The following is a 12,029-nucleotide window of genomic DNA, read 5'->3' on the forward strand; positions in this document are numbered from 1 at the left end:
CTCACTATGGAGAGTATTTTTTTCTCAGTAAAAAAGTTTTTGATTGGGTTGGAACAGGGAAAATGAAATGCTAAGAGGTGGCATATGTGGTTTACTCCCTGTCCTAAAAGCTCATTTGCTGCATAGTACATAAGCCACCTAAAAGGTGGCATACCATGCTAGATGTTCCCAGGATGATCTGTTTTCACTTATACTGTAACTACAAGTTCTTCTTGTACAAATCAGGTCTATGGACTGTCATGAAAAGTGATGAGCAGGACTGAACTAACTGACACATGCTCAACTCCATAGACTTCACTATAACTTCCATAGGCCTTAATGGCTGTAATAGAGGGGGAAAATACATCTCTGTATGTGTGTTTCTGGGTTTGTCTGAATACACAATCTATGTCGCGTGTGTGTTGCAAACCTTGCTAGTACCCAGGAAGTTCAAGAAGAAGAATGCATAATATAAGCAGTTTGCAGTGTTGTTGTAGCCAGGATGTCAGAGACAATGCGGGTACGGTAATATTTTTTATTAGATAAACTTGTGTTGGAGAGAGAGAGACAAGTTTTATAGCTAGACAGAGATTTTCAGGTTTGGACTTTGTGTAATGTAAGCTGAGAAGCTGGTTTTGTGTCTCGCTAACAAAAGTTGGCCCAATAATAGCTACTACCTCACCTACCTTTGTCTTTCTGATATATGCAATACTGCCGCACATTGTATTTTAGGAAGGCCGGTCAGGTATGGAATGGATCCTAGGTTCTTTTTTCCTACTTTAATGTGCTACAGTAGCTGTGTAAGATGAATGCTAAGAAGACATGGTCTGTAATCTTTTTGATTTTTCCATATTTTGACAAGTTCATAAATTACCATCTGGCCCAAGTCCATGTTGAAGGACTTGGATCAGACACATTGGAAGAAGCTTGCATTAGCATTGCTGGTGCTGTGCCTGTAATTTAAGGTGCAATTAAACTCATCTGACTCAGGCTTGTCTGGCTTGGCCTGCAGGGCTATAAAATTGAAGTGTAGACATTCAGGCTCTGGGGTCCTTCACCCACCCCCTTCTGTGGTCCCAAAATTCCCTGCTGTTTACACTGCAGTTTTATAACTTCGTAACCTGAACCTCGTGAGTATGAGTTGCCTGTCGTGCGCAAGTCACACATATATTTAATTGTGGTGTAGCCATAACCTTAAAAACGTAAGTACTTCCATCTCGGATGCTCTCAAATGAGTCCTAAAAATAATTGATTGAATTCTCAAATAAATCACCGTATTATGGGCATGTGTTCGAACAGAATATATTAATTCCTGAACCAGAGAATGGACTAGTCCTTCTAGTTATGGATTATGAACCATGTTGCCAAGATACACAGGATGAAGAGAAAATGAAATCAGTTCCAGTCTTTTCCAGAAGAAAGGTCCCTGAAGGCTGAGCAGAGAGCATTTTACCTGCACAGATTATTTTCATCTTAAATGGTAAATACTCTCAGGTCTTTGTTTCACTTCTTCAGGATGTCTGGTCTTCTGTTAAAAACAGAACCCATTGTAAGTGCATGCCTGCTCCTTTTACTATTGCTTGCAGCTAGCACATTTGGTGGTAAGACACTTCCTGTTTATCTGCAGAAATCTAACTTTCCAAATCAAACCTGAGTCTGCAGGGAGCACACAAACCTACAACTCCCAGTCACACATCTGCCTGTGAATGTAATGGCAGTTAATTCACATCCACCCCGAGATGATCATGGCAGAACTCACTTCAGAGAAGCATGTAATGATGCCTCCTGTGATAGTTACTAGCAGGGTGGCTAGATGCCTCAATTTTATAAACACAGTCCCACTATTCCATCCATTGTCTTATATAGGCACCTCCCTAACTCCCTTCCTGACCCTAGTCCCAGTTTTCCACATTTGCTGCCTGGTCACTATAGTTACTTGTAGCTCTTGTAAAGCATTTTATTTTCATGACCTGAATACCAGATGTCTTTGAGACTCTCATATGCCAGCCACCACCTGATACTGCGTGAACCTTCTTCCATGATAGTCCACTGAATTCAGTGGCCTTGCATCCAGGGTAAAATAGATTTTGTTTAGTCAGAGCAGACTTTGGCTCAAAATAAAAAAAAGAATATTTAAAATAAAATCCTTGGGGAAAATAAATTAACTTTGCGTGATTGCTCACCTCTGTTTTAACACAGGAGAGCAATGATCGATGGCAGGGATGGGCAAATACCGGCCCACAGGCCAGATCTGGTTCACCAGGATTAACCCCTGACAAGCCGCTGCTATTTATACCTGAACCTCCACAGGTATAGGCAATTGCATCTCCTGTTGGCGTGGATCACCTTTCCCAGACCATGGGAGCTGCAAGAAGTGGTGTCCCGGTCTGCACTGCTTCCCGCAGCTCCCATTGGCCAGGAATGGCAACCCGCAGCCAGCAGGAGCTGCAGTCACTGATACCTGTAGAGGTACAAGCTAATATAGTGGCAGCAGGCTACCGGGGCTAACCCTGGCGAACTGTTTCCATTTGTGATCTATGGCTTGTGTTTGTGTTGCAATCTTTGTGCAAGCTAAACTACCCTTGACTTCAGTAAAAACTTAAAAAGCAATGAATGATCCTGCAGCACCTTAGAGACTAGCAAAAAATGTTGATGGTATCATGAACTTTTGTGGGCACATCCTACTAGTGAGAGCTTTGTTAGCATTGGTACAGAAGATTTAGCTCAAGCAGGTGGAATTAACACAGAACTTAAATGAACCATAAGAATAATAAATATTCTTTATTAGCAATGGAAAAGAATGATCAAGAACCTGTTAATCTCTGCGATGCTGGTTGGCATAGTACAGCAGTAAGATACAAGCATTTATCTTTTCCATTAACTTGAGTACAAATTATCTCGTGTGTTATTCTTGCACTGCAGATGTAGTACATCCTTCCTTTTGAATTGTGGTCTGAATTGTAACCAAGTTAGAAGACTTTTATTGTTGCAGCACTAAACTATTGATACAAATATTGTTCTGAGTAATTTTCCTCCTGAGTACATTTTTTTGAAGCACCAGATGCAAAGTATCTGAACTAGAACTGATCAAGTAGCATTAAACCAATTAAACCAATTTTTAAACCAATGTTGCAAACATAGTTTCAATTTTAAAATTGCAGTTGGCTATCCCCTTTGTATTCGCAAAGTTTGACATGATTGGCTTTTTGTCTGTGCAAGTGTTTGAGGAAAAGCTTTGTACAGTTACCCACACTGACTTGCCAATAAAAGTTGATGAAGCTTGAGTAAGACATTTTGTTGCTCAGAATTCATTGTTACCCACTTTAAAAACTTTCCATCCTTTGCTTGGTGAATTAGAGCAGAATCATGTGACTTAAATAACCAATCAGAATTGCAGGATGGAAAATCTAGCTATATGTTTTAGAAAGGTGCTTTTATCCATCTGTGAGTGTTTGTTCAAGAACTCCCTCTAAATAGTAAGAGCTAGGACCATCACATTTGGTATGCAACTTCATCTTCTCCTAAATTAAAGTAAGGCCAGGTTTTGGTAGTGCCAAGAAATGCTGGGAATGGGACTGTTTTCCTTAACATGGGGGGTGGGGGGGGAGAAAGGGCACATAGAAGAGGAACAAGATACTGAGTGTGTCCACTAGGGACAGCAAGCCTACAGGAGAGAGCCATCCTGCAGAGAGACCACTGCAGGCAGCTGCACCACAAAGAGAGGGGCTGGCAGGGCTGGGACTCTACCATCTTACCTGCTACCAGACCGGTAGGCAACATGCACCTCCACTGCTGCTCCAAACCCTTTCCCCCTTGACCGTTGGCTGCAGCACCCAGGGAGCTGGGGGGAGACAAAAGACCCCACAGACAGAGGAGGGGAGAGAAAGCTCCATCAGCTGGGACCCCCTGTCCTGAGCCCTTCCTCATCCCCCCCCTCCCCACGCTCCTCCACATCTCCAGCCTCCTAACCCGCTGCCCTGCACACTACCAGCCTCCTGCTCTTAAGGACCTGGGTTATGCCAAGTAAGTCTTCTAGTCTACTATATATTCAGAGAATGTGTGTCTCTCTGTTCAAGAACTCCCCCTAAGCATTAGGTCCAGCAAATTTGGCACACAGCTTCCTCTTATCATTACCTTAAAGCAAGGGCTTGGCTGTGCCAGGATAATGGGATGTGTTTGAAATGCGATTGCTTCTCATAAAACTGCATAGAAAATAGACAGACACACCAGATAGGTGAAAGGGGACTGAGCTATCCCCAGGTTCTCTATAGTGAGGTTAAGGGGACTAAAAGCTCCTCTCCCCCCCCTTGATTTATACAGGAACATTGCAGGCTGTTCCCCTTTGTTAGGGAGTGAGGGGAAAGTGCACAGTTTGCTGCATTCCTTAATCTCTCTGGGGAACACAGGGTGTAGATGAACCTGAACTTGTCCCAGCCAGGGAACATGCATGCACCCCTCCTTGGGCTGTGCCCAATGGAGCTACAGTGGCCATGGAGAGGTGCTTCTCACCTGGCCCCAAGCTGCTGCAGTGAGAGGGCTGGGATCGTCCTCTCTTCCCAGGGTGGTCTGCATACTGAGCCCCTCATCCCCTCACCCCAGAGTAATGTTTTAAATGAAGAATGTACATTTTCAGTTTCTTTTAAAATCAAAAAACAAAACAAAAAAACCCCAAAGAACAAAAACAAAAAAAGCTCGCGTTAAGAATCTGAGCAGCGCTGGTTAAATCTTCTAGTATTAAATACATAAAAGGAAAAATTTGTGAACAATCTGTATACTCAAATTTGACCACATAAACTGTTCATCAAATAATTATGAAAAGTGAATAAATTAAAAATCAGCCTGTTTACAAATGAAAAGTTTATAGCAAATAAATAAACTGATACTCAGGGTATGTCTGCACAGCTGACTCAGGCTATAGGGCTTGTTTCTTTGCTATGTAGAATTCTGAGTTTGGGCTGGACTCTGGACTCTAGATCCCTGCAAAATAGGAGGGTCCCAGAGCTCAGCCATTACCAGAGCCTGGAAATATACACAACAACGAAACTGCCCTACAGCCTGTCAGCTGACACATGCCAGCCAAGAATTTCTCTTTGCTGTGTAGATATACCTTTAGCCCTTTTTCCTGATTGCCTATCACCTCAGCAGCACAATGCATCTTGGTTTTTTATACAGTTATATCTCAGGTTCTCTACATAAACAAACAGTACAGTTAAATGTGAAATCAGAGAAGGAAGGAAATCATTTGGTATTAAAAATTGGGAAATAATGTTTCCAATAAGATTTTGAAAGAGACGGCAGATGGCAGGATCTATGAGGTTATTTACTTGTCCATCACTGCAAATATGATCTTTTTAAATTTTGTTCCTACTATCTAGATAACTCGACCCTTACTGAAGGGATAGGCTGCTGGTTGAGAGTGACAAACTAGTAGTAAAAAAAAAATCAGCTTTCTTTTTGATGAGTAGTAGATTGATATATTCTTCATATTCACAGAACACCTCCCAGTGGGGCATAAGTCTTATGTTTAAATATGTTCTTCAAGCGGAATCTTCAAATCTTTTTCTTCAACAAAAATAATTCAGAATTCCCCCCACGTGGACCTATTTCTTCACACAAATTGTGGCATATTCTGTAAGTTCGATTTTCACATCCGGCTCCTTTTTCGGGAGCTTTTCTATCATAGCAGAATGGTTTAGTGAAGCATAAACAAGGACATCATGGCTCTCCGGCGAGGGCTGGTAGGGACCAACAGTAGTACTCTCGCAGGTGGTGCCTGCTGCGGCCCTGCTACTGTTCCAGTGTGGGATATGCTTATCATAAATGGTGCTGTCATTCGCTGGCTGGTGCTGGCTAGCCATGGAGCAATAGTAAAGTGCAGATTCTTCACAGGGGGTGGGTGGGAGCCTGTCGGTGTGGCATTGAGAACCTGTAACCCTGTGGACCTGCAAGAGAACAGAAGGGTGTTCAGCTCTGTGTGGAAATGTGTATTAGATATGTGTAGTCTGGGCAAAGCATGCATGAGAGACATGACAGAGATACAGCTTAAGATTTCATTCAGGTGGGATCTTCCACTACAAAATTGCATTACAATTATGGATAAATATTGGAGCAGAGGTGGACAGCCAGTTTCCTGGAGTATACTATATCTTTAGTCTTTTTCTACCTTTACTGCCCTTCCCAAACTCTTTCCTGTCTCCCTTCTTTTCCTCCTCCTACACTCTCTCCATGTGAGCTCATCAGTTTCAGGGTGATATCACATGGAGAGAGGGTTGTAGGAGAACTACTCTCCTAACTTACTTGTTCCATGGCCCTCCCTGCATATCACCCATCTCCTTATTTGTCACTTCTTCATTCATCCTTTCATCTTACATTTATTTTTCTCTTGTCCAGCATCTCTCTCTGCTTACAAGTTCACTCATATTTATTTTAAAGAAGCCATTCCTAGACCCCACTTGCCTATCCACTAAAATTCCATCTCCCTTCTTGAGTTGGACATCTGCTCCTACTATCTCAATCTCTTCTCCTGTAACAACTGGTTAAATCCTGTGCAGACTGGTTTATGGCCTTTCAACTCCTCTGGTGCTTTCCTAGTAAGTGTCACATGACCTCACGCTGACCACCTGTAAGGACCGTTTTTCTCTACTCCCATTTCCCTCTGTTTTTTGGCCCTTCTCCCTGGGCTTCAGTTTTCTCCTTCTCCAACATCTTTATTTTTTTCCACTAGTATCATATCCACTCTCCTCATATCTCAGCAGGGTTTTGTCCTTTGTCTCCTCCACATACCCCTCTGCACTTTCTCACAAGACAAGCCCCATCGGTCCAACAGTTTCAGCTACCATCACTAGGTGTGTGATTCCCAAATCTCTTGCCTTCTTCCCCCTCGTTGCAGTCTCACAGTGACACCATCTCTGGACTGTTCCACTTACAAATCAAGCTCATGACAAAACTGAAAGTCTCCTTCTCTTCTCTTCAGCCATTTCCCTTCTTTCTTTATCACCTTTGACAATTATGCCATCCTCTGTATCAACCTCGCAATGTTATTCAATGTGACTCCTGTCTTTCCTTTTCTTCAAATCTATCCTTTCTCCAAATCTATCTGTTCCTCTTATACATTTCTGACATCTACTCTTCCCTCTCAATCCTTCCTTTGTTTTCTCTCACTTGGCCTGAGCAGTCTACTCCACATTGGCTGCCTCTATCACCTCTAATCCCCCAACAGTCTGCAGAAAATGCTGCTGCTAACACTTTTTCACTTGCTACTCTGATCAGATCGCTGCCCCATGCCTCTTTTGTGCTTTTAGGCATTTGCCTATGATACTCGTGAATATGGTTTAATCATTTCCTTGTACGCCCCTGTCAGTATCCATCTGTTGATTTAGACTAGGGAAGGGACTGACTCTTTTTTTTTTTTTTGGTACAGTGCCCAGTGCAATGCACTAAGTGTCCGTGACCCAGTTCCCAAGTGCTATGGTAATACACATAGCCATTTTTAAAAATGTTTCTTTCACTTTCTATATCTAGTTCAATTCTTGTCCTTACCTTTCACTGTGTTACACAACTCGAGCCTTACCAGATTCTCTACTTTGCTTTTCCATTCCCCTTTCTACTATCTGTGTTCCTCTCAGGCTCTGGTCCTAATACCCCCATCTATATAATCTTTGCATCTTCTTCCACACTATAATCTTTGCATCTTTTTCCATACTTCCCATATACTTGGAATGCCATCCCTTTGTCCCTTCAAAATCCTACTCATAGCAGATTTCATCCACCTGTTCATATACAGCTACAATCCAGCAACTATAGAATATGGACTAGCAAAACAAAACTATTTTGCTTGAAGTTTGTACCTTCCGCCTATTTGTGGTGTTACATGATTGAAGGAGGTTCCCTTTTATTTAGACAACTAGCTCCATGAGCTAGGGACTGTCTCCCTATATGTGTGCACAATACTAAACATGCCATCAGCACTCATTAGTAATAGAAGGTATGACAAGGTTTGGTATATCAGAACTCAAACACACCATGTTCATTTCCTGCTGTGAGGTTACTAGGGTCGTCTTGGGTTTCACTGGAGAGAAAAAGAAAAAAAATAAGATAGTGTATCAATAAAATAACTAAGAATAACTTTGTTGGTTATTAAAGATTACGGTTATCAGTAAAATATCCTTTTCTTTACTGGATATATCTCAACATGAAAATCCAGTCAGTGTGTGCCCAGTTTGGATTCAGGAAGATCTCTTTTGACAAAGGGTAGTAAACATATTCTACAGTATATTGCGAAATACAGCTGAGGATTCTAGAATGTTTCTGTGTCCCTCCCTCGCCCCAGAAATGTGAAAAACTATCTTTCTAGTTTATTGTGGAAAGGAAGGAGAGAAATTCTCCTAGATTAACTGGAGGAGAGGCCGTTCTAGTCATAAACAAGAACACACGAGACATAAGCATCAGGCATGGAAAACAATAAACTTGTCATCTAGTAGGCAATTATAACAGCTTTCACTGAAAAGTCTTAAAGCATTTTTCCAGAATAAACCACCGAACCTTCAGACAGCCACTGAGCAATAGGTAAGGGAAATAAGCCACTAATTTCTACCACTGAAACTACAACACAGAGGAACTGTGGGTTCCATTTCTGAGGTGGAAGATAGAATCTTCGTAACAGCCTGTAACTCTACAACTTAGTAAGGGGAGAATAATATTGTTTTTAATTGAAAATACAAGAGGAATGTAATTAACTGGAGACTGATCAGGATTGCAGGGTTAACTTGCCACTCTTTATGAACTATAGTAAGGGACCAGTAATGACCAGAAACAGCTAAGACACTTGTTTAGTATTTTAACTGTAAAATAGGGGTGAAGCGAGGGAGCAAGTGAGTAAAATCACAGTATTTCAAACTATCGTAGCAGTGTAATTTTAGGTTTGGATGGGTTCTTGTTTTATCCAAGCCTATTCCACTATCCCTAGATGAAAGAGGCAAGTAAGACACATAAAACTGCCAAAGAATTATCATCATAACCAGCAGGGCCGGATTAAGACTTTTAGAAGCCCTAAGTACTGAAAAGATTATGGTGCCCCCCATATGTAATTCAAAATAAAAACAATACTATACTGTAAAATAAAATTTTATTTTTCAAAATGACACAAAACTTACATGTATGCTGAAATTAAAATAGCTTCTTTCTAGATTTTCTGATTGCAAAATTCTGGATAAGTTCATCGAAGCTGACTCGATGAAGCATGTCCGCATCCATATACAATAGGGAAAGTGAATCAAGTCTGTCCTGACACATTGTTGTTCTTTGAGGGTTTTTTTATTCTTTTCAGCTGAGAAAAAGAGCGTTCTGCGGTGTTCTGATTTTTCCCATGATGACTACTTCGATGCTTTTTTTTAAAATATCAAATTTTTTCAAAAGAAAAATCTCATTTTTGTTGGTGCCCCTGCTTTGCTGGTGCCCTAAGCACGTGCTTAGTCTGCCTATTGGGTAATCCAGCCCTGACTAACCGGCTAGGCTTTGGCCATGTTCTAGCTCACCTGTCTCAGGTGACTCTCAGACATTTTAATAATGCTTAGAGAAGAGACATTTTAAACAATGGAAACCAGGAAAAGCAAACCAGGAAAAGCAGCAAAAGGGGGAACGGGAAGGAGTATGAGAGCTCACCTTGGTGCCTGCGCAGACAACAAAACAGGCATAAGCAGATAAGGATGAAGAGGCACAATCCTCCCAGAGATGATAGGATATAAATAATCCACTTCTTATTGTGGTCTTCACGTCGTTGAGGATCTCCTGTGACATTAGTGGTAGCTGAAAAGTCCTCTAAAATGTGTTAGTACACGCTGTAGGATGTTGGCTGGATTATTCTGAGCCATCCAATTAGTTTTTAATTTAATTTATGTTCACTGCACATTTTTGAGAGAACCTTGAATTAGGCTAGTTAACCAAGAGTTTTAAAACATTCGATGGGAATCAATTTAGTGAATTATGAGGGATGAAGGGCTGGCAGAAATTCATAGGGAGACTGAGGTTTCATTTTCTGCCTCAGATTCTCTTCTCTTTTCATTTGCTGGACTTTTTGCAGCTTAGAAAAATCTTACTTGCGGGGTTCTGTTTAATATTTTTTCTCAACTAAACTCAAAGCCCAATAGTGATAGAAATGTAGCCATGTTAGTCTGGTGTAGCTGAAACAAAATACAGGACTATGTAGCACTTTAAAGACTAACAAGATGGTTTATTAGATGATGAGCTTTCGTGGGCCAGACCCACTTCCTCAGATCAAATAGTGGAAGAAAATAGTCACAGCCATATATACCAAAGGATACAATTTAAAAAAAATGAACACATATGAAAAGGACAAATCACATTTCAGAACAGAAGAGGGATGCGGGGGGGTGGGGGGAGCGAAGGAAGGTGAATGCCAGTGAGTTAATGATATTAGAGGTGGGGAAGGGTAGATGTCTATGAGTTAATAGTATTAGAGGTGATAATTGGGGAAGCTATCTTTGTAATGGGTAAGATAGCTGGAGTCTTTGTTAAGTCCCCTGCGGAGAGTGTCGAATTTTAGCATGAATGCCAGTTCAGAGGATTCCCTTTCAAGTGCAGATTTGAATGTCTTCTGAAGTAGGATACAGGTTAGCAGGTCATTGAGACAGTGTCCTTTCTGGTTGAAATGACAAGCAAAGGACACTGTCTCAATGACCTGCTAACCTGCATCCTACTTCAGAAGACATTTAAATCTGCACTTGAAAGGGAATCCTCTGAACTGGCATTCATGCTAAAATTCGACACTCTTCGCAGGGGACTTAACAAAGACTCCAGCTATCTTACCCATTACAAAGATAGCTTCCCCAATTATCACCTCTAATACTATTAACTCACAGACATCTACCCTTCCCCACCTCTAATATCATTAACTCACTGGCATTCACCTTCCTTTCCCCTCTCCCCTCCCCCCCCCCCCCCCCCCCCGCATCCCCCTTCTGTTCTGAAATGTGATTTGTCCTTTTCATATGTGTTCATTTTTTTAAAATTGTATCCTTTGGTATATATGGCTGTGACTATTTTCTTCCACTATTTGATCTGAGGAAGTGGGTCTGGCCCACGAAAGCTCATTATCTAATAAACCATCTTGTTAGTCTTTAAAGTGCTACATACTCAAAGCCCAAGCCTTTCAGAAATGGATGCTGAAAGATGGGCTCCTAAAATGGCACTATCCTAATTTTCAGAAATCCTGAGAAACTAGCAGCTCCCACTCAACTATATAAGAGCTGCTGTGTGCTCATCACTTCTAGAAATCCAAGAACATATGGAGGTGCCCCACTATAGACTCAGGAGCAGTGGGTTCTCTTTAAGGGATGGCGGGGGACAAAGGTTAGAAAGGAGATAGGCTGGCAAAGGAACCAGATTGGTGGAGAACACTGAGATTTTTGTACCTTTGCTGCTTGTAATATTTTAAGGGAACAGTATTTTAAATGAAGGTGACAACAATAGTAAAGATTATTTCTCTGCTATATCTTTTTCAAAACCCCATGGGGGGGCAGTATAGGCTACATAGATCCTCTTTTAGGGTGCATAGATCCTCTTTGGGGGTACACAGATCCTCTTTTGTTGATGAGGTCACAGCTGTGCATCGCTGGTAAACAATGTATGATGCTTCATAGTGTGTGGTATCACACCCTGAATAGGCTAAGCAGACTAAACAGGTTATGGCTTTGGGTAATTCTTCTCCACACCCACTCTTTAAGATGTGTTTACATTCTGTTGACCATTGGCCCTGAACTGGTCTTGGAAGATTTATGCTTGTGTTTAAACTACAGGTTGGACCTCCCTGGTCTGGTACCCTCAGAACCTGACCAGTCTTGGATAAAGGATTTTGCCTGACCAGGAGCTCATATCTGCCCCCACCTCTACCCCGCTACTGGCCCCCAAATCCTGGACTCACTGCAGTCTCCACTGCCCTACCGGTCCCTATCCCCCCTTGCCTGCCACATTGGGCAGCCCCTGGGACACTCTGGTCCCTGAAGAAGCTCCCAAATCCACTGGGCAGCCCTGCT

At 41.9% G+C, this 12,029-nt stretch overlaps 1 protein-coding gene and 1 long non-coding RNA gene across 3 annotated transcripts in view; one reads left to right on the forward strand and one right to left on the reverse strand.

The window, feature by feature from the left end:
• Window positions 1-12,029, forward strand: part of LOC142819906 (uncharacterized) — a 97,782-nt gene that overhangs the window by 46,991 nt on the left and 38,762 nt on the right. The gene's annotated exons all lie outside the window — the stretch shown is intronic.
• Window positions 72-12,029, reverse strand: part of BTLA (B and T lymphocyte associated) — a 29,061-nt gene continuing 17,103 nt past the window's right edge. The window contains exons 4-6 of one of the 2 annotated variants that reach the window (XM_075908675.2): window positions 9,640-9,783; window positions 8,001-8,047; window positions 72-5,921 (exon numbers count right to left, since the gene is read on the reverse strand). In XM_075908675.2, coding sequence (XP_075764790.2) covers window positions 5,580-5,921; window positions 8,001-8,047; window positions 9,640-9,783 — 533 coding nt within the window. In that variant the 3' untranslated portion in view covers window positions 72-5,579. Of the gene's footprint in view, window positions 5,922-8,000; window positions 8,048-9,639; window positions 9,796-12,029 lie in introns of both variants that reach the window. The other variant, XM_075908670.2, reaches the window with a different exon arrangement.

The sequence above is a fragment of the Pelodiscus sinensis genome, chromosome 1 (assembly GCF_052426305.1).
Source record: "Pelodiscus sinensis isolate ZL-2025 chromosome 1, ASM5242630v1, whole genome shotgun sequence".
Taxonomy (NCBI): domain Eukaryota; kingdom Metazoa; phylum Chordata; order Testudines; family Trionychidae; genus Pelodiscus; species Pelodiscus sinensis.